Source organism: Urocampus carinirostris, chromosome 18, assembly GCF_059441175.1.
Source record: "Urocampus carinirostris isolate Australia breed hairy pipefish chromosome 18, RoL_Ucar_1.0, whole genome shotgun sequence".
Classification (NCBI taxonomy): Eukaryota; Metazoa; Chordata; class Actinopteri; order Syngnathiformes; family Syngnathidae; genus Urocampus; species Urocampus carinirostris.
In genome coordinates, this window is record NC_142366.1 from 9,026,396 (window position 1) to 9,054,000 (window position 27,605).

Genomic DNA, 27,605 nt, shown 5'->3' on the forward strand with positions numbered 1-27,605 from the left:
TGTGCGTAACGTTACGCGAGTGGGTTCTGCTTCCTGTTTCCTGTTCTGGTCCTGACAGCAGTTGCCTAAAGAAATCACTGTGATACATCAGTTAAAAGGCTCGGCCATCATTCAGCCGGGTCGCTACAGGTGGCTATAGACTTAGACAGTAGTAAATGTGTTTCGGAAAGCTAAAACAAAAACAAGGCACTGCTCATTATTCAAAACAAATCTGAAAAATAGGAAACTTTCTAATGCAAAAGTAACGGATATCACAATTCTGTCACTTGCTCACTAATTGCCCTCACCCGCGGTCACTCTTTCAGCCCCAGCCGCCACTCGTTCCCTAATTAGCCCTCTCCCTATTTAAGCAAGTCATTTTCGTTCACTCCTTGTCAGTCCGTCAGCTAACCTAGCACATGCAAGGCAAGCACTTTTTGACTCTGGCTCCCTTTCTGTTCCTGAACTGTTCCTATGTCCTGTCTGATTCCGTCCCCTGTTTCCTGTTCCGATCTCCGACCACGCGGCGTTCTCCTGTCCCGGCTACCCAACTTGTCCGATCCACGACCACGCTTCGTTCTCCTATCCTAGCTTCCCGACTTGTTCCGATCCACGCTCCGATCTCCTGTCCCGGCTACCTGACTTGCTCCAATCCACGATTACGCTCTGCTCTCCGGCCCCATCCGTCACAGGCCGCGGGGGCTTCCTGTTCCACCTGTCCAGCGAGCAACAGATCGCTTTCTTTTCCCCTGTCCCTGACTTCCTCGATCCCTGAATAAAGTGTTGTGTGAACGTTACGCATTTGGGGTCATTGCCTGTTCCGGTCCTGACACAGGAAAGTTTAGATGAAGTCCATTCTCCGAAATGAGACACACGAGTCACAAGCAGACAAATTCCTTCGATATAAAAAGAGAAGTAAAGCAATCCCGTTGCGTCCCTATCGCGTGAAAAGGCGACCTGCAATAAGCCGAGGTCGACCAAAACGGTCAGGAAAGCACCAGGGGCACATTTTTAAGCGCACATTTTTAGCGTCCCGCTTGTCACCACAAGCCAACGTCGCCTAATTGTCGCTTACGTTCCAACTCGCTAGCTTACCGTTCGAACGGATGACGTCAAATTCCCGACAATCCGTTAAAGTCAGCAGAGCTGCAGGGGACGATTTCCACTCATGCTTGAAAAGAAGACACCTTCGTTTGGTTGAAATGTGACAAAAGGACCTTGTTAAGATCTTCAATAAAAACTGTTTTTGGGTCAACACTGAATGGCCAAATGAAAGCCTATTTTCCAGATATTTACTGGAGAATTGCCATTTTGAGATTGTGATTCATGCCTTCCTCAAATCCTGGCTGCAGTGCATTGTAACATGGAATTAGCTAGTCTTCTGTCTCACCCTGCGGACTAAGTCATGTCCTGTCCAAAATGCCGCTGCACGACTTTTACCTTGCACAAGTAAGGAGGAGCACATTACAGATGATCCCCTACTTACGAACATTCAAGTTACGAAAAACACGAACATGTCAAAAAATATCCGGATATCGCTGTAAGTCATATTTTGTATTGTGCAACTTTTTCCGAGTACAGGACAGAACTGTAGTGCTTCTTTCCGCCACTACCGGCGTGTGGCGCTGTGAGAGCTCACCCAGCATCCACCCCAAAGAAGAAATACGCTTCCTCTTCCTAGTTCGTGTGTAAACTTTCCATACCGTCTGTCCAGCACGCTGACATTAAACATTTTTATTGTTTAATATCTCAAGCATCTGTTCAATGTGGTTGGTGTAAAGTGTAAAGAAGAGGCGAGCCGTTTCTTTGGAAACGAAAGTGGAATAAGAAAGCCTAATGCGGTTGAGAAAATGGTGGGATCGCTTTTTTTCTGTCACTTTGTACCACCGTGGAGGAAGTCGCCTAACTCTTGAAGCTCATCTTCCATAAGTAGGTTAAACTTAAATTTATTTATCTTTATAGAGCATGTTATTTTATGAAATGTTTATTTTTTTAGGACAAGACAATTAAGTTTACTTATACAAGCCTTAAATATACTTGTATAAACTTAAAACATACAAAATATATCACTGAACCAGCTTACGAACAAATTCAAGTTACGAACCATCTTCCGTTTGTTAGTTGGTCAGCGTCTGTATACTGGCTCTGGCTTCCCTTCACTGGTTGCCTGTGCATTTCAGGGTTCATTTTAAGATGGTTTTATTTGTTTTTTAATCTTTAAATGGCCTTGTGTATCTGGTATCGATCCTGTCTTTCCCATCCTCTCCCGTATCGACCCCATCTGTCGGGTATCTGCTCTTGTTTCTGGTATTGATCTCGTCGGCCTCTGGCTTCCTGTTTTCCCACGTGGGACTTCTGTCTTACTTCTTCCGCCCAGCGATCGCCGAATAACTGGCGTTTATGTTCACACGCATGACTTCCCCATTCCCGTAAAATAAAGCTTGTGTGAAAACGTTATGCACCTGGATCCTCCTCCTGTTCTGGTTCTGACAGTGATGACAAAAACGAAACTTTCAAAACGGTGTTGTGGTTTCAGTCGGGCCTTTCAGGGCAGATGCATAACCACAAAACATATAGAAACTTCGGACGGAGATGTTTGCTTTGGACCGTGCAAAATGTACGTACATTTAATGAGAAGTGTCTACTACTACTTCGCGGTTCGACGTTCGCGGCTTTAGAGCTTCGCGGTCTGTAATGGTTAAAAAAAAAAATTTGGGGGGGTTGGCGGTGGTTGGGGGGGGTTGGCGGTGGTTGGGGGGAGTCGGCGGAGGTCACACCTAGGCCGCGCGACGGAGCGAGTTCGGCGGACATGGCGTCACACGGCGCGACGCGAGAAAAGGCGGCGGGCGTGATCGGGCTACCCCCGTAACTGGGGGGAGCCAGCTCATCCGACGACCCCAGTAGCGCGGCATGAGACAGGCGGGCGAAAGGCGGCGGACGTGCGCGGGACCCCCGTAACTGTGTCGGTGTCCTGCGTATCGCGCCCGAAAGTACCCGCGCCGCAGGTTAGGGGCTCGCTCGCGGGAGCAACCGAACGGCACCCGCGGTGCGGCGCAAGTAAAAACCCTGTCGTGAATTTGTCTCCGATTGTCCCGGGTGGACGTAAAATCGCCCAGCTGTGGACCACTCGGCTCATGCGTCGATGAAGAACGCAGCTAGCTGCGAGTGGCTGGCAACCAGTTCAGGGTGTCCCCTGCCCACAAGCAGTGCAGATAATGAGATGAGATAAGATTTTTTTTTTTTTCTTGAAGGGGCGTCGCTACTTCGCAGATTTTCACTTTTAGCGTGTGGTTTTGGTCCCCATTAACCGGGTCTAAAAAATAATAATTTGAAAAAAAAATAAAAACATTTAAGGTGCGCCGCTACTTCGCGGATTTTCACTTATCGCGGGTGGTTTTGGTGCCCATTAACCGCGATAACCGAGGTCTTACTGTATATGTAAATCAGTCAGTGGCCATATACAAGGCAGCAGTTTTGGTGGCTGACTGAGCTTATTTAAGCCTACTTCTAATCATATCAACTAGGGAATAACATATTACTTACATGGTGATAACATGATAAGTTGTTATTTTTTAAATCCTTATGAAATAACTATCCCATTGCACTTATGTCAGTAGCTCTCATCTTCCAAAAGATTGCCAAGTCATGTCCTGACCTGATTTAATCCAAAATACAACGTCCAAATAATGTCCGGTGCAGGGTGGTAACTCTTTTCAAAGGTGGCACTGATTGCAATCTGCTTTGTTGTGATTTTATCAGCAAAGGATGGATTCGGACACATGTTTGAATAAGACGAGCAAACATGGAGTCAGACAAAAGAACTGTTAACGCTTGCACGGTTTGGAGGAAGTTAGCTAGCGCATCTTTTGTCTCATTTGTTTTGAGTTCGATTGAATTTGAGTGCCCTTCCCTTCATGTTGCCAACTTGGCAAGCTAAAACTTTGTCCGCAGGTGGCAACGGCACGACTCCTACTTGAGATTGTCAGAAAGTCCTTTCAGGTGATTGAACTGGAAAGCTTTCGGGTGGAATTGAGCTTCTGCAAACAGCTAAATGTGTCTCTTTTCCCATTCAAAACAAAGCTGTCCCAATAAAGACATGTAAATGATGTCGGGCGCTGGCCAAACTTGTTGAAGTCAGGCTGAGTTTACCCACAGAAATGTGATCCAATTGGGTCACTCAGGCTTTCAAAGACAGTCTGAAGACGAAAACGCCCCCCTCGGGGTTGTTGCAGGACAGAGACGTCTTTGTGTCTCACCTGGTGTCTTGTCCTTCGCGGCGCTAACGCTAGCAACGGCGGCGCTGATCCGGAGGAGGAAGCAGGCCAGAATGCAAATCAAAGCCGACATGCTTCTTGCCTGTGAAAGGACACGATGGCCTTCAGTCCATTATATCCGCCACCGTGGAGATCTGCTTTCTTTGGATCTGTAACAAACATACTTTTGTTTTTCTGTCATTGTTAAGCACATCCAAAAAGGTCTACATCTGTACCACCGGAATATAATAATCGGGCCCAACAATGGTTAGGTCAAGTCACATTTATTTGTATAATCCTTAATCACAAAATCACAATGATAGCATACCTGTCAACCTCAGCAAGTTACTCCCCTTGTTAATGTTTACAATTTCCCTGATTAAGCGATAATAAACCTTAAAAACACAATGTGTCACCTATTTCTATCTATCTATCTACCCTGGTCATATCCCTCGAGAAGGGTGACCGACAGCAAGACAAACGCATACAAAAACAAAGAAAATAAAAGAGGTAAAAAGTAGCAAAAAACACGCACAAAATTTTTGGGGACCATGGCCAACCTAAATGCCCAAACACCCAAACAAGTTAAGCACTTTGGCACCCAAGTTGGTCATGCTTTCGTCCCTCCAGATGAAACGGGACACAAGAAAGCGGCTAAGGCTCAGGGTGACACAACACACTCTTCTGTTCAACAGCAGGGCCCGACAGCTTTCACTGGTTTACCCCTGCCGCATCATACGGGTGCCCTGCTCATCCCTTAGAACGCATGTAAACCTCCCACTATCGTTTTACAACACCTCTCCACTCATTCCTCTCACCAACAAAAGCTCGAGCTTCCATTATACTTAGACCTCTTTCGTGCAGTGCACTCATAACACCATTCATCCATGTCAATCGCGGCCTTCCTCTCGGTCTCCTTCCATTGACTTCTGCTCTGTAGGTCCTCTTCAACATTCGCTCCTCATCCATCCTCTCCATGTGTCCAAACCAACCGAGTACTCTCTTATCCACACGCTTGCTCAGTTCCACTACTACTCCAGTTCTGTCTCTCACAATTTCATTTCTCAATCTGTCACCTATTTACTCACAAAAAAAAACAGACTATTTACAATACTGCAACAATATTAGCAATCTATGGTGATGTTGTCATCTCCTACCCGTGACAGACATTACCTGCATTAGAGCCTAATAATCAAGACGAGATTGGTGTAAAAAAAAAAAAAAAAGATTTTACTCAGGGTAAACAATCAAAAACATATCATACATAGAAAAGATATAGGTTGACAGGTGTATTATACTAAAATTCCAGGAAATTGGTCTAAAAAGGTTACTGATAAAAGTACCGTATTTTCCGCACTATAAGGCGCACCTAAAAGTCTTATTTTTTTTCAAAAGCTGACCATGCGCCTTATAACACAGTGCGCCTTATATATGGCTCAATATTAAATTCGCAAGGTCTCGCAACTACGAGAAACAGCCGCCGACTCCATTTTTCGCGCTGTGCATACTGGGAAATATTAAACGATTGGTAGTTGCCGGAGGCGTGTTCATGAGAGTGAGTGATTGCTATCGCGAGCTATCGCTAGCTTCTGAACGGCCAGTGATTATTGAGCGCTCGCGTGCCCGAGTAATCACGGGAGAAAGACCGCTTACTTTGATTTCCAACATGGCGTCCACAGTGCAGAAGATGGAGGATCTCACCCTGACGAGTGCTGTTGGCGATGTAATATATCGTCTTACATTGCCTGGTAATGTTTGTGAACAATGCAAGACAGGTATGACCCTTCCACTGCGTTTAGGATAACCTTAACTGTGTCAATATGCGAACTGTCGCTCATTTCAGCCAACTCGCTCAAAGCAAGCTGTAGAACGAAATCCATTGTACTGTCGTCGGCCATTTTGGATCAGTAAGGCAATCACAGTGAGCGATTACAAAACGTTCAGCAGTGCGCGGCAAGCGATTATCAAGAGACTACATGTCTGATCACTCTCCTGAACACGCCTCAGGGCTCGTGTTGTATTTGTTTACTAAGTGGCAAAATGGCTACCCCATTAAACTGCTTAATTCATATTCAACAAATACAGTATTTGTCTGAATCCAGGGTTATGACTGGTGAAGATGTAAAGCACAATTTACCTTAAACAAACGCAGAATTATTCAGAATGTCACGTTAGAGAGAGAGAGAGAGAGAGAGAGAGAGAGAGAGAGAGAGAGAGAGAGAGAGAGAGAGAGAGAGAGAGAGAGAGAGAGAGAGAGAGAGAGAGAGAGAGAGAGAGAGAGAGATTCTCTTTCATACGTGCATTTGTATAAGAAAATGGCTCCTGTTAAGAGACACGCGTACAACGCCGAGTTTAAACTCAAAGCGATCAGTCACGCAGCACAACACGGCAATAGAGCGGCAGCGAGAGAGTTAAACTTAAATGAATCGATGGTACGGAAGTGGAGAAAGGATGAAGATAAGCTCCGCCAAGTAAGGAAAACTCAACAAAGTTTCCGTGGCAATAAAGCAAGATGGCCAGAGTTAGAGGAGACACTTGAACAGTGGGTTGTTCAACAAAGAGCGGCAAGCAGAAGTGTCAGTACGATAACTATACGTATGAAGGCAACAGCGCTGGCACAAAAACACCGGACGTGTTGGATGGCCCATTCACTGAGATATGGTCAATTCGAACACAGCAGAAGAAGAATTCGAGGGATTCGTCGATGAGGAGCTTATAGAGTGATCTTTGTTTTTCTTTTGTGTGTTTACGTTTTACATTTTACAGTTATTATGTTATTGCTTTGCACTCGTTGTTTTTGCACATTACGAGTGTCACTTTATTGCGATTGCACTAACGTTTCATTTAAAATAACAGTATCAGACGTTTTTTTCTTTGCGTGTTGACTAAATGGACAAAAAATAAAATGATATGTCGATGTTGTTCAAAGATGTGTCACGAAAATGCTTTACCTCAGAGAAAATAATAAAACGGCTGTTTATTTATTTTGGGAGTGAATGGAGTTGTGGAAAGCTTGTTTGTTAATAAAGTTTGACCTTTTTGAATATTTTGTTGACATTCCCTTGAGCGTGGCAACATCTAGAGGTTGCATAAAGTAACTACATTCTCTACTGTAGTCAAGTCGTCACATTTATTTACCGTAAATAGCCCTTAATCCCAAAAATGTCTCGAAGGACTGCACAGGATTACAATTACAAAATTGCACAATTACCTGATCTTAAACCAGCATGCACTTATAGCGCCTTATAATTGGGTGCGTCTTATGTATGGCATAAGTTTTAAAATATATCATTCATTGAAGGTGCGCCTTATAACATGGTGCGCCATATAGTGCGGAAAATACGGTACTGTACTAACACACACGATTTGTTTTTCAGTCCAAGTTGAGACATTCCTTTCTTATCGTGCGTTTTCTACCCTGTCCTCCTGACCCTTTCAATCAAAACAGAGTGCCTAACCCTAAGTCAATGTTCGACCTAGTGCCTTAAACCACATTTTAAAAAGGTCCTAGCCACCCCAGGACCACTAAAATATCCCCACAGGGACTGCTAGCCACCGCATTTATTGTAAACATCCTGAAAATGGTCCAAGTACGGTCATAAATATTAGTTAACACAGAAAATCAGTTTTTTCTACCCTAGTTAAGGCTTTACTTACCATCAAAACTGAGTTCTTAACCCAAAGTCCAAGTCAAGCCCAGACTCTAAAATCACATTTCAACCATGTCAAAACGGGTTCCAAACATATTTGGACGACCAAAATATCCTAATAGGAACTACTCGGAATTACATTTGTCGTAAAAATCCAGAAAAAGAGCCGAGGAATCTCACAAATATGAGTACACGCACACAATTTTCTTTTTCTATCCTAATTAAGACTTTCCCAACTTTAGCCATCAAAAGTGTAGTGCCTAATTCAAAGTCTAAGTCCAACCTAAACTTGAAAACCACATTTCACTCCCATAATCAATAAGGACCAACACAATATCCTCAGAGGGACTACTAGGCCCCAAATTTGTTGTATAAATCCAGAAAATGTGACTAAGAAGTTCAACCATACGAGCACACAGAATTTGGTTTCCAGTCCAAGTTTAGACTTTCTCCACAGTCATCGTGCTTTTTTTTTTAACCCCAAACCCAAAACGATAGAAACATAATGCCTAATAACTCAAATCCAAACCACACAAAATACAGAAAAAATGCCATCATCATGAAAGAACACTTGTGAATTTCCGTCCTGGAAGATTTCACCTCTAGCATCATTTCATCACCTCCAAATTCTCTCAGAAAAAAGTTTCTTTGTTTGGGTTTCTTATCTGGATAAATGCCGCCGATCCATTGCCCAAAGCAGTAGACGGCGAGAGTCCGTCGCGCTTTTGCACCAAAACTGCACGCGCACGAGTGCATGAGCATACGAGCGCAAGTGCAAATGAGCGCATGAGCAACACTAGCACATAGGAAAACAAGTGCAAGAACATACGAGCGCATGAGTATACTAGTGCAAGAGCATACCAGTACAAGAGCATATGAGTTCATAAAAACACAAGCACACGAGCATACGAACGCATGAACATACGAGCGCATGAACAACATGAGCGCATGAGCATACAAGTACATGAGTATACAAGTGCATAAACATGCGAATGCATGAGCATACAAGCACATGAGCATACAAGCGCATGAGCAGACTAGCCCAAGAGCATGTGAGCGCATGAGCAGACGAGCGCATGAGCATACGAGCTCATGAGCATACAAGCACATGAGCATACAAGCGCATGAGTAAACTAGGCAATGAGCATACAAGTGCATGAGCATACAAGCACATGAGCATACAAGCGCATGAGTAAACTAGGCAATGAGCATAGGAGCGCATGAGCAGACCAGCACATGAGCATACAAGCGCATGAGCATACAAGCGCATGAGCATACAAGCGCATGAGCTAATGAGCGCATGAGCTTACTAGCGCATGAGCAGAATTGTACATGAGCATTCTAGCGGATGCGCACACGAGTGCATGAGCATATGAGCGCATGAGCATACAAGCTCATTAGCATACAAGCGCATGAACATACGAGCGCATGAGCATATGAGCGCATGAGCATATGAGCGCATGAGCAGATGAGCGCATGAGCAAACGAGCGCATGAGCCTACAAGCGTACGAGCAGACTTGCGCATGCGCATAATAGCGCATGAGCATACTAGCGCATGAGCATACGAGCGCATCCGCATACAAGCGCAGCACAACCAAAAAAGCAAAAAGTCCCAAAGGACGCGGCCAAAATAAGCTGACTGCAACCCGGGAGCTGCTGAAAAAGTGCCAAGTCGGCACACGGTATTAATAACCGCTTTATTCTTATCCACTTTATCAGTGGCCTTTGTCGCTTTCACTTGCTCACATTTCCAAACGAATTGTGGCCTCCTCTCGCAGGATTTACAAACAACTGTGCTCACTTTTTATTCCTGAAAGTTTTCCTTCTTAAAAATATACAGCAGCAAAGAATGTCCGTTGTTGTGGGTTGAGATTTCAATGAAAGAGGCGTGCCTCTCATGACATCAGAATGTATGAGAGTGGAATCAGTCACGCTCTGCGAGATTCTGAGGCCTCTTGTGTAATCATTAGCCAGTTTCGACATCTATGAGATCTTCAGAAAAGGCAACGCAACACACCTGAGAGACCAATAGTGGCAGAAAGAAGTCAGGCATCAAAACAAGAAAATGGCAAATACTTCAATTTTATATGTGTGAGAGGAGTGAGACTCCCCAGAAAGGAGTCAGACCGCCTTCATCCTCAAAGTGACATCCGTGAAAGGAGACAGATGAGTAACTGCCCACCCACACATGAAAGACTCACACAAGTGAAGGAAATTTTGTGTGAGAGCAAGATTTCATGTGAGATTCGTTGCAGGTTGGGATCACGTAGAAGTGATGAGTAAGTCAAACATATCAATGAGCTTAGATGTTTGTAAAAAATGTGAGAGAAGCAAGACGTCCCACCATCTACAAAAAAAGAGAGAACAGTATTTCTGAGATTTATGAAAATTTCTCGAAGTAAGTCAGGCATCAAACAAGGCCGAGGTCAAATATGTGTGAGAGAAGTGAGTCTCTCAAGAGAGAAGTCAGACTGATGTCATCCTTAAGTGTGACATACTGTATGTGAAAGGAAACAGATGAATAACTTCCCTCTCACACATCTCATCAAAGACTCATACAAGTGAAAATTAATTTGTGTGAGAGGTAGGATTTGGGCCCAAATGGGATCAATTAGCAGTGAGCTGTTGTTACACGAGAAATTAACCATCTCCGTAGGCTCAAATGTTTGTAAAGGTGTGAGAGGAGCAAGACGTCCCACCATCTACAAAAAAAGAGAGAACACTATGTCTAAGATTTATGAAAACGTCCTCAGATAAGTCAGGCATCAAACAAGGCCAACGTCAAATATGTGTGAGAGAAGTGAGACTCTCAAGAGAGGAGTCAGACTGCTGTCATTCTTAAGTGACATATGTGAAAGGAAACTGATGAATAACTTCCCTCTCACACATCTCATCAAAGACTTACACGAGTGAAAAATAATTTGTGTGAGAGGTAGGATTTGGACCCAATTATCAGTGAGCTGTAGTTATATGAGAAATCAACCATATCAATAGGCTCAAATGTTTGTAAAGGTGTGAGAGGAGCAAGACGTCCCACCATCTACAAAAAAAGAGAGAACACTATGTCTGAGATTAATGAAAACGTCCTGAGATAAGTCAGGCATCAAACAAGGCCAACGTCAAATATGTGTGAGAGAAGTGAGACTCTCGAGAGGAGTCAGACTGCTGTCATTCTTAAGTGACATATGTGAAAGGAAACTGATGAATAACTTCCCTCTCACACATCTCATCAAAGACTTACACGAGTGAAAAATAATTTGTGTGAGAGGTAGGATTTGGACCCAATTATCAGTGAGCTGTAGTTATATGAGAAATCAACCATCTCAATAGGCTCAAATGTTTGTAAAGGTGTGAGATTAGCAAGACATCGCACCATCGTTTGAAAAAGAAAATAAGCAGTATGTCTGAGATTTGTCAGAGGTTTCCAAGAGAAGTCGGGCATCAAAACAATCCATTGTTTAATACAGGGGTCTGAGTTGGGGGTCGCTAAAGCCAAATGGGCTTTTCCACAAAAACATTCAGCTGTTCTTAAAAGGACAGTGTTCCATATTTGTCCACTAGATGTCACTGTCATGTGCAGTGCAACCAAAATTTAGTCCAAGGAAAACTACAAACTACGGAGACTGAAAGTGAGCACAAAGCATCCTTTTTCTTCACATTTTCCCCTCAGCCTTTCTAGAAAAAAAGTCAAAAAGAAGGGAAACATTTTGTTTTAAAGGAATAAAAAAATAGGGAACGAAAAACAAGAAAAATATACAAAAAGGAAAATGGGAATAAAACAAAAGTAGGGGGAATGAAAGCAAAAAAAGAAAATGGAGGGAAAAAAAGGAAAAATAAAAAAGGAATGGAAATAAAAAGAAAAAAACAAAAACAAAAAAAACCCTCCTATTTCTTTTTGTCTTTTTGAATTTTGTCATTTTTCTTTTCGTTTTTTCTTAAATTTCACATTTTATCTTTTTTTTTTCCCTTTCCCTTTTTACTTTTTACTTTTTTATTTTTCACTCCTTTTTTTGGGTTTCACTATTTGTTGTATACGCACATATATTTATATATATATATATATATATATATATATATATATATATATATTTTTATTTTTTTTTTTTTTTTTTCTCCTTCCTTTTTAGTCCAATTTTCTTTTCCTCATTTAGTTTTCTATCCTGAAATGATGAAATGATCTGCATTTATATAGCGCTTTTCAAGTCAAAGACTTCCCAAAGTGCTTTACATTGTGCTTCACATTTCCCAATAGCGGCCTTGCAGCCATGTAAGGCGCTAACCTGCTTATTGGGGGTAATTGGGGGTTCAATGTCTTACCCAAGGACACTTCGACATGTAACACGGACAAGCCGGGATTCGAACTGGGATCCCTTAATCCTAAAACGATTGCTCTACCTCCTGAGCTACTGCCGCCCCTTAATTTGTTTCATTTTTCTTTTCGTTTTCTTGAGTTTTACTCTTTTTCTTATCACATTTTCTTTTCCTTTTCCTCTTTTCCTTTTTCATTTTACCTTTTGAGTCATTTTTATCTTTTCCTTTCAATTTGTTTTCTTTTCTTTTTTATTTTCTTATTTCTCTCCTTTTCGGTCACTTTATGTCTCCAAATTTAGTCTTCTTCTCTCGCGCTTTTAGCATTCGTGTAAAATGATACTCACTGTCCCTTCAACTTTCAGATTAAGGCAAGGGCCTTAAACTAGCATCCTGGGGGCCGAAATTAGTGACCCCTGGTCTAATACAACTTTATAAGTGTGAGAGGAGTAATACACCAGGGGGAAGAGTCAAACCGCCATCATACAAAACCCACGTCTGTGAAAAGACAGATGTCTTACTGCCCTCTCACGCATCAATCATTCTCAAGTGAAGTAAATTAGTGTGAGAGCAAGATTTGATGTGAGATTCTGTCCCGATGGTATCACTCATCAGTGAGATGTCATCAGACTGAGAAATCAAACATCCCAACAAGTTAAGAAGTTTGTTAAAGTGGGAGAGTAGCCAGAAGTCCCACAATCCTTGAAAAAAGAGAAGAGTATCTCGCATGGTTTGTGAGAGATCAACATAGACGAGAGAGCGGCGGAGAAAGAAACGGAGGTGCACTTACGCTGAAGAGGAAGAGCGAACCCCGCTGCCGCGTAAGTCACTGGATCAACAGGTTCTTTTTACGAGAGAGAGGCTTGAACCGGCGCGTGTGTCTCCCACTCGCTCTCTCGCGCACTCACGCTCACACACGCTCGTCCCGTGGGTCCCTCTCGACCGCGTGGGTGGAGTTAGCAAGTGTTTGCTATAATGTCATGGCTTTTTCTATTCAAAGAGCTCCCGACCTTGTTTTGCTCTCACACATTGTATTCAATTGCAATTGAAGTGTTTGATCGGACACACTCATCTTCTCGCGTCATTAAGCCGCACCCAAAAAGCTCTGCAATGACTTCTGGGTGCAACTAGAAAGTTGTTTTATTTGTGTTTTGTAATTGTTTTTCCGGCAAGCTTAGGGTGTGATGTCACTTGATGCTTTTTGTTTTGAGGTTTTAAAGGGACATTGTGTATTATTTAGCGCCTCCTAGAGGGAAAGAAATCATCAAAAGAAGTAACAATATGGGTTTGAAAAATAAACACAAATACATGATCTTATAAAAGTGCATTTTCCCCAAGAATTGTGTAATTTGTTTCATATAATGTGAGGTTTTCTTGCTTTTTTCCTGCTGTCTTTCCTTTACTTGCTTTTTTCTTTTTATCTTCTTTATGTCTGGATCTTTTTTCTCATTTTTCTTTTTTTCTTTTCTTTTCTAAAAACTTTTTCTCTCTGTAGTTTTCTCTTTTTCACTATTTCTCTTGTTCTTAGTTTTTTCTTTCCTTCATTCTTTCATTTCACTTCTTCCTTTCTTTAATTCATTTTTTCTTGCTTTTTTCTTTGTATTTCTGTGTGTGTTTTTTTCCTTTCTCATTTTTCTTCTTGTTTTCTTTTGGTTATTTTTTACATTCCTCTATTTTTTTGTTATTACCTATTCCCTTCCTTCTTTCCTTCTGTCCTTCCTTTTTTTAATTCATTTCTTTCTTTATTGTTTACTTCTGTGATTCTTATTCTTTTTACTTCCTTTTTATCACTTTATCCAGACCTCTTTCCCCTTTCTTTGTTTCCCCTCCTTTTTTCTTATGATTTCATGATTTGTTTTTGTTTTTCTTTCAGTTTTGCCTTTTTATGCTTCTTTCTTTTTCTTTGTCTTTTTTATCTTTCTTTGTGAGAGGCAAAATGTTGCGGTTTGGTTTTCGTAGTTTGTATTCTTCCTTGTGTTTTGCAGCACTTATTTCTGGTTGCACAACACAATACAGCGACATCTAGTGTCCAAATCTTACACGCTGTACTTTTAGGCTAAAATCTAGCATACATTTTACAATGTCGAGTGATGACATCATCGCCCTGTTGTCATTTTTTGTTCTTTTTGCTCTTTCAACTCTTTGATGTCAGAGACCCTTTCGGGGTGGCATGGAAGCACAGTGCAGAAATACATATAGTACAGTGGTTTGTATTTCAAGCAGGGTTTGGCACACGAGGAATCGGGGCAAAAGTATCTTAATCAACAGAGGCAGCAGTCGTGGTCGAGAAAGAAGGCACAGGTTCGGTACCTTGGAAATAAACAAAACTATGACAACAAGGCTTGGAACGTGGTACAAAAGGCAACAAACTAGCACAGGGCCTAAAAACAGGAATACCTAAATCAGGGGTCTCAAACTCGCAGCCTCCAGAATGATAGTTTGAGGCCCCTGCCTTGATAGGAAAGTTAAAGGGACAGAGTGTAATATTTTCCCACTAGATGTCACTGTATTCTGTCGTGCCACCGAAAACAAGTGCTAAAAGTATAACGGAAGAAGACAAAATACGAAAACTCAAAGTGACTGAAATGCACCTTTTACTTTTGAAAAGAAGACAAACAAATAAAATGAAAAAATACAAAGGGAAAATGAAAAAGAAACAGATAAGACAAAGAGTAAAACTCAAGGCAAAACGGAAAAGAGAAATGAAAAAAAATGAAAAAATGAAAAGAAAAAATAGAGAAAATTGACTGTTTTTGTTCATTTTTGTCATTTTTTTCTTTAATTCCTTTCTTTCTTTCCATTTTTTTCTTTCTTTTCCCCTACTTTTCTTTTTATCCCCGTTTTCCTTTTTTTTAACCTATTTCCCCCTTTTATTCCTCCCTGTTTATATAATTCCTTTTAAAAAAAAATATTCTTCCCTTCTTTTTTCTTTCTTTCAGGAAGACTGGGTAAAATCCCATTCATTCTCCTTAGTTTGTAGTCTTCATTATTAGTGGCACTACCGATTACAGCGACATCCAGTGGACAAATGTAAAACACTGTCCATTTAAGAACAGTGAAATGTTTTTATCAGCGCTGTTTTTGTGGAAAAGCCCATTCGGCTCAACCTCACCCAGCTCCTGGCCTTAGCAGCTCCCAACTCAATTGGGTTTGAGACCCCTGGCCAAGTGAGCAGGACAGGTGGAGAGAGAGAGAAAACCAAACCTGACAGCCACACTCTGACATTCTAAGATGTTGTAATTTGATTCAAAGCCACTATTAAAAAAGAAAAATCCATACTCTAGTGCCCCCTAGAAAGTTCCAAGAACTTACATCAGGTTGACATGTACATGATAGCAAATGGCAGTGGGTTCAGCTCCAGCAAATGGAGACTTGGCACAGAGAAACAACGTGCGGAAAAGTAGCTCCAAACTGAGGAGCTAAACTTTTTTTTCCCACTGGCACAGAAGCGTAAACATGTAACTGCGACTTTAGTGTGCTCATTGAGCCGTTCAGAAACTGTATCTGTTGTGTCCAACTTGACAGCCCCCCCTACAACCCCCACCCCCCCCGCCCCCGATTTTAAAAAGATTTTATGAAGAATGAATCATAATCCATGGCAGGGAGTAGGTTCCACGAAGAAACCGAGATAGGCCGAATTTGTCACATTAAAAACCTTTTTAAAAAAAAATAAAAAAAATTCATGCATTTAAATACTCTATTATAGTCAAGTCAAGTCAAGTCATTTTTATTTGTATAGCCCTAAATCACGAAGAGTCTCAAAGGGCTTCACAGATTGTTACACTATATTACACAAACTATTTTCAACCGACAAGAGGAGTAGGTTATTCATATGCAATGGAGTAGAAGTGAGTTTTAAGTTTAGATTTAAACATTTCCACTGAGGTTGCAGATCGAATCTCAGGGGGAAGAGCATTCCACAGCACCGGTGCCCGGATGGAGAACGCTCTCGAACCAGCAGAAGACTTTTTTGCTCTCGGGATCATCAGAAGACCAGCACTCTCAGATCGTAGGCTTCGGACCGGGACATAGTGGCAGATCAGATCTGAAAGATAAGAGGGAGCAAGTCCATGTATGATTTTGTACAATACTAAGAGAACTTTGAAGTCACATCTTTGGCTAACTGGGAGCCAATGCAGGTTAGCCAAAATCGGTGTTATGTGATCGTACTTTTTTGTCCTGGTTAAGAGCCTCGCTGCGGCATTTTGTACTAGCTGAAGAGACTTGATTCTGGACTTCGGGAGACCGGAGAGTAGTGCATTGCAGTAATCGAGACGGGAGGTAACAAATGCATGAATTATTGTTTCCGCATCAGACTGAGACAGTATTGAACAGATTTTAGCAATGTTGCGAAGATGGAAGAAGGCAGTTCTAGTAATTTGCTTTACATGCATCTCAAAGGATAGATACACTGAAAGGAAATGCCATGAGAAAACGCTGTACAAAAAAGCACCTCCCAGACAAAACTCACAGCTGGAAAGGAACTGGAAGTCCCGAGTTGGTCAGGAACGGACATCAAAGTATCAGTGACCAAATGCAGACAGGAACTTATAAAAGTGCATAGTAACATTCAGCTTTTGCTGTAGGCACAGTCACCTTATTAGGGTCTGGTATCAGCAGTTAAAGGCAAATGTGGAGATCTTTCAGTCAATTTGTCCTTTGGCGCCATCTGAAAGACAGTGGCATACTAAAACCTAAAACAGCAGCTGCAGGTGTCCTTCTACAAAGCCACAGTGGAGAGCATCCTAACATACTGCATCACGGTGTGGTATGCTGGGTGCACAGCAGCAGACAGGAAAAAGCTCCAGAGGATCATCAAAACAGCCCAGAGAATCGTCGGCTGCTCTCTGCCCAGTCTGGAGGACATTGCCTGCTCTCGCTACCTCAGCAGAGCAGAAAACATCATCAAGGACTTTTCTCACCCCGGCCACCATTTCTTCGACCTGCTGCCTTCCGGCAAGCGCTACAGGTCACATAAAGCAAAAACGAACAGACTCAGAGACAGTTTCTTCCCCACAGCCATTACCACCCTAAACAGACACCGCACAAAAAAACTGAAAACTGTTGCAAAAAACTACCTCACACGAATGTAAAATGGTACTCACGTACATGCTGTCTGCACTATGTTTGTTCACTGCTCAAAACAGACACAGCACAAAAAACCTGAAAACTTGTGCCAACACTACCTCATACGAATATAATGGTACTAATGTCTATGTTCTTGCACATGTCGACTGCACTACGTTTACTGCTCACCTTGCACAATGTCTGACCATTTCCTTTTTTCTGCACTATGTTGTCTATGTTTGCACCAATGCATATGCTGACTATTTTTTTTGCACTATGATGACTTTGCACCAAATGCAATATTGCACAACCCTTACGATACCAACGGTATCACGACAACACTGTATGTAACATCCCACATGCCGACATTTCTTGTGTAAATACCATGTAAATTATAACTATAGCCTTATCCCCCTTGTTTTATAACCTTATCTTCTCTGTTCCTTTATCTTCTTGGCTCATACCTCACTGTGAATGTGTAAAACTGGAGTGTCATGCCCAATTTCGTTGTCACAATATGTTAACCCATTTTGTAACAATGACAATAAAGGTATATTCTATTCTATTCTATTCTATACTAGAAAAACTTTTTTTTACAGATACAACTATGTGTTTAACAAATCAACGCACCTTTTAAACTTTTTTCATATCTACATTTTAGTTCACGTTATAGCGAGGCTTCATTGTGTTAGCGCCGTAAAATTTAGACCAGGGGTGTCAAACTCATTTTAACTTGGGGACCACACGATAGAAGAAACATTCTCTCGGGGGCCCGATTGGTAGATTAGAGAGAAAGAAAAAAGAGAGAGAAAGAAATAAGAGAAAGAAAGGAAGAGAAAGGAGAAAGGTTGGGACAAAGAAAAAGAAAGGGCGAAAGAGAGAGCGAGAGAGAGAGAGAGAGAGCGAGAGAAGGTGAGAAACAAAAGAGATAAAAAGATAAATAGTTATAGAGGGGGAACGAAAGAGAGAGAAAGAAAGAAATCCAAAGAGAAATAGAAAGAAAGAAGGAAGGAAAAGAGAAGAAAAGAAGGAGAGAATGGGAGGAAGAGAGAAGGGAAAAGCAAGAGAGAGAAAGATAGAAAATGAAAAAAGTAAGAGAGCAAAAGAAGATAAAAAGACACAGAGAGAGAAAGAGACAAAGAGAAACAAAGAAAGACAAAAAGAGAGACAGAGAGAATGAAAGAGAGAGAGACAGAGAGTGAGAGAAAAGGGGAAGAAGAGAGAGAGAGAGAGAGAGAAAGAATACAACTACAGCGTTTTTGTAAGAAGCACCTGGCTTTGGCAACATCGAGTGGACATATTTCAACCTGCAGCTCATTTTTCTCTTGCGCGTTTTCTCGCAGGTTGGATTCGATCCCTTAGCGGGCCTGATGCGGCCCGCGGGCCGCCTGTTTGACACCCCTGATCTCGACTATACATTGTAAGATGACATATTTCCTTAGAAAGACGGTACACAGAAATACTTTCAGTTTCTGATAACATCAGTTAGCCGTTCTTCCAAACAATGTGTCAGTAAAACAGGAGTAATTGCGCAAAACCGACCACAGTTCTCTAGTCAAAGACGTAATGTGGTATTTACAGCTAAGCCTGTTTTTTTCGTTGGGGGTTACCTTCTAAAAATCTGTAAAATAGAAAAAGTTATTTTTTTTTTGGCAATTATTGTATTGTTCTTAAATTCAGTTATACATAGTTATCGCGGGTATTGGGTTCCAAAACATACTTTTGATAGACAAAATCTATGAAAATTGACCTTTACTTTTAATAATTATTTTGGCAAAATGTCCCTCCTTTGTGTCCAGTTTGATTTTAAATAATGTAATCTGATCATTAAAATTGAAGTGGTTTTACGATTGGGACTAAGGCAAAGACATTGGCACAGGGGTGTCAAACTTATTTTAGCAGGGGGCGAACAACAATTTCACGGGGGCCAGACTTGTAGATTTATAAAGAAAGAGAGACTAAGACAAAGAGAGGGAGAAAAAAGAGAATGATGGAAGGAAAGAGAGAGAGATAAAGAGAGAGAGAAAACGTGACTAAATAAGAATGAAAGAAAGCGAGACAAGGGGAGAAAGAAAAAGCGATATAGAGAGAACACTTTAGAAAGAGAGAGCACAATAGAAAGAGAAATGGAGAAAAAAGGAGAGGGGAGGAGAAAGAAAGAGAGAGGAAAGAGAGAAAGAGGTGGAAAAGGGGGGAGTGAAATAAAGAAAGAGAGAAAGAAAGAGAGAGAAAAAGAGAAAGAGAGAGAGAGAAAGAGAAAGAAAGAAAAAAAGAGAGAGCGAGAACAAGGGAGACATAGTAAATAAGAGAGAAGGAAAGAGAGAAAACGGGAGAAAGACAGGGAAATAGAGACTTTAGAAAGAGAGAGCACAACAGAAAGAGAAAGGGAGAAAAAAGGAGAGGGGAGGAGAAATAAAGAGGAAAGAGAGAAAGAGGTGAAAAAGGAAGAGTAAAATAAAAAAACAGAGAAAGAAAGAGACAAGGAGAGACAGAGACAGAGAGAGGGAGAGAAAGAAAAAAGAAAGAGAGAAAGAAAATCAACCGTTACTTTTTATAATTATTACACAATTAAATACTTAATTACTGTATGCAATCAATGCAAAAGTCCGGTTTAACTCTGAAGCGGGGAATGGCGCTTTACAACGAAAAACAACGGCTTGATTTCATGTGGGGGAGACTAGAGAGTGATGGGCGCCTCCAGGCTGTACTTGCCCGAGACACACCACAGGAAGTGGTCCCCCGATGATTTAGGTGGTTAAGGGTAAGCCGAGAACAATAAAATACCTTTTTCAGCCCAGACTGTTTTTTTTTCATTTATCTGCACCGCTTATCCTCAGTAGGGTCACAAGGATGCTAGAGTTCATCCCAGCTGTCTTCGGGTATTGGGCAGGGGACACAGAGACAGACACTCGCTCATTCATTCCTAGGGACAATTTGAACCAGCCAATTAACCTGACACGCATGTTTTTGGAATGTGGGAGGAAACCGGAGTGCCGGAAGGAAACCCATGCTAACACGAGAAGCACATGCAAACTCCGCAAAGGTGGAAAGGGCTTGCACCCACGATCCGGTGATCGTCGCTCATGGGTAGCAGATCACTTGAAACGCGGAAGTGGCAACTCCGTGTCGAGCGAAGGCAGTGTCGAGAGTGAGAAAAAACAGGCCGATGGCCGGGACGGAGGAGCAAAAAATGTTAAACGGGTTCAGAAAAGAGGTCAGCACCGGGAATCAGACGGGAAACAGGGCGGGGAAAAGTCAGGAGTCAAAAAGAGCTTGCTTTGCGTGTAGCTAAGGTTCGCATACGAACTGACAATCGTTGACAGGAAGACGGGGGTTTAAAAAGAGGTCAGAAGCCAATCAGCGTCCGTGGCTGTTGGGGCCAACGGATCAGACTCAGGTGCGGCGCATCACTAATCATGACAGAAACTTTGAATTGCAAACGTTTTTGCTCTTAAGGAGCGAAAATTTGGAGAGTTGTTTTACTTACGTGTACATTGGACTATAAAATTTTTTATACGATTGAATACAAGTTACATGTATTGAGTGCAATGAAGATTATCACTGAGTAGGCTTAAGTTCAATGACAGGTCACGCTGATCCGAATGCGGAATGGTAAATGGTAAATGGTCTGCATTTATATAGCGCTTTTCAAGTCAATGAAGACCTCACAAAGCGCTTTACAATGTGCTTCACACTTACCCATTCACACACACACTCACACACCAATAGTGGCCATGCAGCCATGCAAGCCGCCGACCTGCTTATTGGGGCATTAGGGATTCAGTGTCTTGCCCAAGGACACTTCGACATTTAACACGGAGATCCCACAACGAGCGCTCTACCTCCTGAGTTAATGTTTTGTCTAGTTCTGGTGATAACAGGACTCTGACGCGGGACGGCGAGTGATGTTTTGAGAGCAAGGCTCTGATGACGTAGAAACGCTCGGTGTTGTTTTTCAGACATCGGACGCTCTTCTCCAAGATGGAGGAGCCCACGCGGGGGGTTCCCTGGCACGCCCATGGGAGGAGCCGGCACACCAGCTCGCGGAAAAACGTGGGCCGAGAGAAGAAAGCGAGAGAACGAGAGAGGAAGCTTGACGGAGACTCGAGCGACACTAATTCGGTCATATTCGATGGAGTTCACTTAGTTAAATGGCTAATGAAATTAAATCTGCCCCCGTGTGAAAATGTCGGCTATTCTTGTCATCTTTTCCATCAAGAAATGAGCCCGCATTGTTAGGTGAATGTAGGTTGTGTTTGGTTCATGGGGTCGGATAACTAATTCAAACAATTTGGTAAACGATACATTTTAATATTTAAAACCTAACAGTATAGTATAACAGCGCAGCGGAAAGAGTCTTTTGCCAATCCCAACGCAGTGCACCATGCAAATCAGTCGAAGTAGCAAGACGTGAAAAGTGAAACGTGTTACAGCGAGGCGTCACCGTACTGTGTCGGATTAGGACTTTCCAGAGGTGTAATTTGAGGTGTGAGATGAGGCGGGATTAGCAGGGCGGGATTAGCCGCACGACTTGATTGTTTGATTGCAGCCGCTACCTCATTTTCCAGCTTTTGTTTGCCGGCCTCTGCACGTTTACCCGCAAACACACTCATTTGTTCACACGGAGGACGAAGGTGAGGAGCGGCTCACATCATCACAACAGGTCGCCTGCTTGCTTTTTCCTGATTGGTGCTGCCGTGTGTTTGTAGAAAGATTGTGGCGGGCGGGCGTAAGAGGATTAGCCCGGAATTAGTGTGGCATTCCTCCATCGCCAGGAGAAATGGAATCATATCGATTTTAATCAGAGAGAGAGAGAGAGAAAGAGAGAGAGAGAGAGAGAGAGAGAACAATCCAGGGTGCTTCAGACAGAGCAGGACGTGAAGCTGGCAGGAGATGAAGAATGGCGCAGGAATAGAGCAAAGAAGAAGAAGATGCGCCAGGTGTGGATGCGGCCGCAGGTGTGAGGCCGGCGTCCAATCGGATCGGACCAGGATGCTTTGAGACATGAAGGTGGAGGCCCTAACCTGCGTGGCCGTGGCCGGCTTGGTCGCCTTGGTGACAGGAGGACGCAACACTGGACGCCGGAGGCACAAAGAGGTCTTCCTCGGGGAGAACAGCAAGTTCAAGTTTGGAGGGTGAGACACAAACGGTTTTTCCATCCTAGAGGATACTCGATGGTTTTGATACGTCCCTACGATCCTGTAGATCACAAAGACACTGTACTTGAATATATTTCTCTCTCTCTCTCTCTCTCTCTCTCTCTCTCTCTCTCTCTCTCTCTCTCTCTCTCTCTCTCTCTCTCTCTCTCTCTCTCTCTCTCTCTCTCTCTCTCTCTCTCTCTCTCTCTCTCTCTCTCTCTCTCTCTGTGTCTCTCTGCGTCTCTCTCTCTCGCTCTCTCTCTCTCTCTTGCACTCTCTCCCTCTCTCTGTCTCTCTCTGTGTCTCTCTGCGTCTCTCTCTCTTGCTCTCTCTATCTCTCTCTGTCTCTCTCTGTGTCTCTCTGTGTATCTCTCTGCGTATCTCTTTCCCTCTGTCTCTCTCTGTGTCTCTCTCTGCATCTCTCTCTCTCTCTCTCTCTCTCTCTCTCTCTCTCTCTCTCTCCCTCTCTGTCTCTGTGTCTCTCTGTGTCTCTCTGTGTCTCTCTGCGTCTCTCTGTGTCTCTCTCTCTGTCTCTCTCTCTCCCTCACTCTCTGTGTCTCTTTGTCTCTCTCTCTCTCTCTCTCTCTGTGTCTCTCTGTGTCTCTGTGTCTCTCTGTCTCTCTGTCTCTCTGTCCCTCTCTGTCTCTCTCTGTCTCTCTTTTCCACTCCTTTTCTCCCTCTCTGTGTCTCTTTTTTTCTCTTCCTTTGTTGCTCCCGACAGAATGTTTGTTGTATTGTGTGGCCCCGAGTTAAAATGAGTTTGACACCCCTGCTGTAGATGATCCTAACCAGGTCACAAAATCCAGGTCACACACATCTTCATTTTGGTTTTCTATCCTAGTGGAGACATTCCCTTGACTTTAGAATTCAAATGGTATTTATTGTCATTGATAATGTTGAAGGACAGAAGTTTTTCTCTTGTCCTTTGCGTGTTTGTTGCATATTGGGTGATGAGAATGTTAGTGGAATCAGAAGCTGGAGATGGACAACTTCTCGAGAAGTTTTTTTCCCTGGCAGAATATTTTGGACATTATTGTCATAGAGACGAAGGGTACATTTTCCCAAGTGACATTTGAAGCAAGCTTTTTATACTTATACCCTGTGCTACTTCGGTCTTGTGGCCATTGAACTTGTTGCTATGAGGCGCTTTTAGATAGATAGATAGATAGATAGATAGATAGATAGATAGATAGATAGATAGATAGATAGATAGATAGATAGATAGATAGATAGATAGATAGATAGATAGATAGATAGATAGATAGATAGATAGATAGATAGATAGATAGATAGATAGATAGATAGATAGATAGATAGATAGATAGATAGATAGATAGATAGATAGATAGATAGATAGATAGATAGATAGATAGATAGATAGATAGATAAATAGATAGATAGATAGATAGATAGATAGATAGATAGATACTTTATTCATCCCCGTAGGGAAATTCACACTTCCAGCAGTATCCTTGTGTTGAAAATAAAACAGCAATAAAGTAAAAGGAATAGAATACATAAATACCCAATGTAACGTGTTGATAAAGAGTATTTAAATAGTGCTACATAAAATACTCACTGTAATAAAAATAAGGTAATATGCAATGTGGGGGTGTGGTTTAATGTGGGCTTTTACTCCCGCGGGTGGAGTTAAAGAGCCTCATGGCATGAGGAAGAAATTATCTTCTCAGTGTGTCCATGGAACAAGACTGTGACAGCAGTCTGTCGCTGAAGCTGCTCTTCCATTTGGAGATGATGCTGTGTAGTGTAGTGTTAAAACCACTTGTAGTTTGCACAATAATATAAGAATATGGATAGTTATTACAGTTCTTTGAATAGTACAGACTTTAATAACAACGGAGTGACCATATTTCAGCAAGATTGAACAGCTGACATATTTGTCTGCTGTCTTGCTGCTACAGGTCCCCAAAAACCTCAAAAAGGATGAGCAAAGATATGAAAAGTAAAATGGTGTGTTGTCTGTAGTTTGTATTTGTCACAAGCCAGAAACGGAGACAGGACACAATAGCGTTCATTTTACTCAGTTTTTATTGAGAAAGAGAGCAGTGCTTGCTTCCGCGATCCGATGATCGTCGGACACGGGTAGCTGATGGCAGGAACGCGGAAGTGGCCCTTCCGTGTTGAGCGAGGGTAGTCGTAGGCAGCGGAAAAACAGGTCGATGGCCGGGACGGAGGAGAAAGGCAGAAACGGGTCCAGAAACAGGTCAGCAACAGGTATCAGGCAGGAGAAAACAGGGCAGGAGAATGTCGGATAGTACAGAGCTTGCCTAGCTGAAAGCATAGGTTCGCAGACGGTCTGACAGCTTCCTCTTGGAAGACGGGGGTTCAAAAAGAGTCAGGGAGCTAATCAGCGACTAGGGCTGTTGGCCCCAACGGGGCAGCCGCAGGTGGCCCGAATCAGTAATCATGACAGTATTCTCCCTTATGATTTACTACGCAATGATTTATTACCCAATCCAGCGACATCTAGTGGTCAAATCCTACTCACTGTCCCTTTAAAAGGTGCTAAATGTTCTTTCAAAAGGTAAAAATTGTTTTGTGTTTCATGACATAGACCCTGCAATGAGAGCTCACGTGTGTTTTTGTGTCTGTTTTTTGCACGTTTGCATAGACGCATCGACTACAAACTGAAGAGGCAGGACAGCACCAAAACGCTCCTCATAAAAACCGAGCAACTGCTGAGAATCGAAGAGCACGACTTTGCCATCAGACCCGGCTTTGGAGGTCAAACCACGCACAAATGCTTCCTTATTCTCAACCCTTTCAGTCAGGTTTTACAAATCCAAACACCTTCACAATCGGAACAATGTTTGTTTTTGAGACCTTCTTGCGTTTTAATCTCGCAAGAGGGAAAGGTCCGTTCCACCCATGGACGACTTGAAGGTCTGTCAGGCCATGGTTCAACTGATGACCCACATACATCCCACAATCGTGCGTGGAGGTGTGTGAGTGTGATGGGATTGTGTGTCCGGGCATGTGGGTTATTGTGATATAGCGAGCGAGCGTGTGGTGTGCAATAATCTGGATTATATTCCTGGTCTAGAACAGATGGAAAGAAAGTCACATCTGAATTGTGAATGCGTGACAATAGGCTGACTCACCCGCGTGTTTTAAAGAGCGTCTTCAGGAAATAAGCAATCTTTGACGGGATCGTGAGTCATTTCAAAGTAAACAAACAATTTGGGTGTTCTTAAAATTCGACTGAAGGCGTGCGTAAGAAAAATAGGTCGAAAAAATGTAGACATGCTCGTAGGGATGGGCGAGATGACATTAGTAGTGTCATCATTTTTTAAAGGGACAGCGTTTATGAGTTAACAACAAAATGTCGCAGTATTGTGTAGTGCAACTGAAAATGAGTGCTACGAAGCAAAATAAAGAATACAAACTACGGATACTCAGTGACCAAAATGCATCATTTTTCTTCTCACTTTTTTGTCTTGAGGTTTTTCGTTTTCCGTAGCAACAAGATGGCCGGCAAACATGTCAGCTACCGCTAGGTCACATAAATACAAACTTCTTTACTCACCAGCAAATGAGAGTTGCGTTGATTTTTTGCTTAGCATTCAAATCAATAATGTTTTTATAATGAATTGTTTTTTTTAACATTAGGGGGCAGTAAATAATTTAGAATGTTCTTTGAAAAACAGAATGACAATCTTGATTTTATCACAACTAATTACGACATTTCTGACTTTTTCACTTTCATCTTTTAACCCAAAACAAAAATTTACAATTTACAAAATGTACCTACTTTGTGTCCAGTTTGATTTTAAATAATGTAATCTGATCATTCAAATTGAAGTGGTTTTACAATTGGCCTTAAGGCAAAGACACTAGGACAGGGGTGTCAAACTTATTTTAGCTGGGGGGCCACATGCTAGAACAACAATTTCACGGGGGCCAGGCAAGTAGATTTAAAAACAAAGAGAGCGACTAATACAAAGAGAGAGAGAGAGAAAAAGAGAGAATGATGGAAGGAAAGAATGAGAGAGATACAAAGAGAGAGAGAGAGAGAACAAGGGAGACAGAGTAAATAAAAGAGAAGGAAAGAGAGACAAGGGGAAAAAGACAGAGCGAAATAGAGAGAATACTTAAGAGAGATAGAGCACAATACAAAAAGAGAAAGGAGAAAAAGGAGAGGGGATGAGAAAGCAAAAGGAAAACGAGAAAGGAGTGGAAAAGAAAATAGAGAAATAAATAAAGGATGAAAGAAAGAGAGAAAGAAAGAGTGAGAAAAAAGAAAGAGAAGGAGGAATAAAAATAGTCAAAGGAGAAGGAAAGAAAGAGACAGTGAGAAAGAAAGACAGAGAAAAAGAAAAAGAAAGAAAGAGATAGAAAGAAAGAGACAGTGAGAAAGAAAGACAGAGAAAAAGAAAAAGAAAGAAAGAGATAGAAAGAAAGAGAGAAAGAAAAATAAATAGATGAATAAAGAGAAAATGATAGAGAGGTAGAAAAAAAGAAAGAAACAAAGAAAGAAAGAAAGAAACAAAGAAAAAAAGAGATAGAAAGAAAGAAAGAAACAAACAAACAAACAATGAAAAAAACAAAGAAAGAAAGAAAGAAAGAAACAAAGAAACAAAGAAAAAAGAGAAAGAAACAAAGAAACAAACAAAAAAGAAAGAAACAGAAGGAAAAAAAGAGGGGGAGAGGGAGAAAAAAAGAAATGAGAGAGAGAGTTAAAGCTCCAGTTGCTTTGCTAGTGGTGCCTGACTTTGGCAACATCAAGTAGACATATTTAAATCTGCAGCTCATTTTTCTCTTGCGCTTCTCTTATTGTTGTCTCACGGTCTGGATAAAAATCCTTGGAGGGTATGATCTCTTCCACGGGCCACATGTTTGACACCTGTGCATTATCATAAGTGTCTAGAAGACAAGATGCTAGCATTAGTATTTAATGTCCTGTGAAACTGGCGTTTCAGGCAGAATTATTTAGCGTTATCTTCTAAAGTGATGCTAAAAATTAGAGGAAAGTTAGCCATTCTGGAAAAATACTATTAGTAAATGTTGCTAGCTGATACTTTAGCAGTGGTTTTTCAAAAAGTGAGGCGAGGCTCTGTCAAGGGGGGCTAGTTTGACCTCTCTAAGTTTTTTATTTATTTATTAACTGCCCTAGAATAACATGCAACTGCACCTTCACTACACTAGGGCCAGTGGCACTCTCATATAGGGCGGTACGAGAGGTTTTCTT

General features: G+C 42.0%; 2 protein-coding genes across 4 annotated transcripts in view; one reads left to right on the forward strand and one right to left on the reverse strand.

Annotated features, from left to right (window-relative positions):
• The window catches only part of LOC148348289 (butyrophilin-like protein 2), a 31,374-nt gene extending 18,289 nt beyond the window's left edge, over positions 1–13,085 (reverse strand). Inside the window, exons 1-2 of the mRNA XM_088322082.1 lie at positions 12,982–13,085; positions 4,236–4,402 (exon numbers count right to left, since the gene is read on the reverse strand). Coding sequence (XP_088178208.1) covers positions 4,236–4,326 — 91 coding nt within the window. The 5' untranslated portion in view covers positions 4,327–4,402; positions 12,982–13,085. The remainder of the gene's footprint in view (positions 1–4,235; positions 4,403–12,981) is intronic.
• Positions 13,086–22,081: 8,996 nt separating this feature from the next.
• LOC148348291 (gamma-aminobutyric acid receptor subunit rho-3-like) overlaps positions 22,082–27,605 on the forward strand; it is a 34,000-nt gene continuing 28,476 nt past the window's right edge. For 2 of the 3 annotated variants that reach the window (XM_088322288.1, XM_088322289.1), the window contains exons 1-2: positions 22,082–22,393; positions 25,029–25,141. In XM_088322288.1, coding sequence (XP_088178414.1) covers positions 22,263–22,393; positions 25,029–25,141 — 244 coding nt within the window. In that variant the 5' untranslated portion in view covers positions 22,082–22,262. The other variant, XM_088322290.1, reaches the window with a different exon arrangement.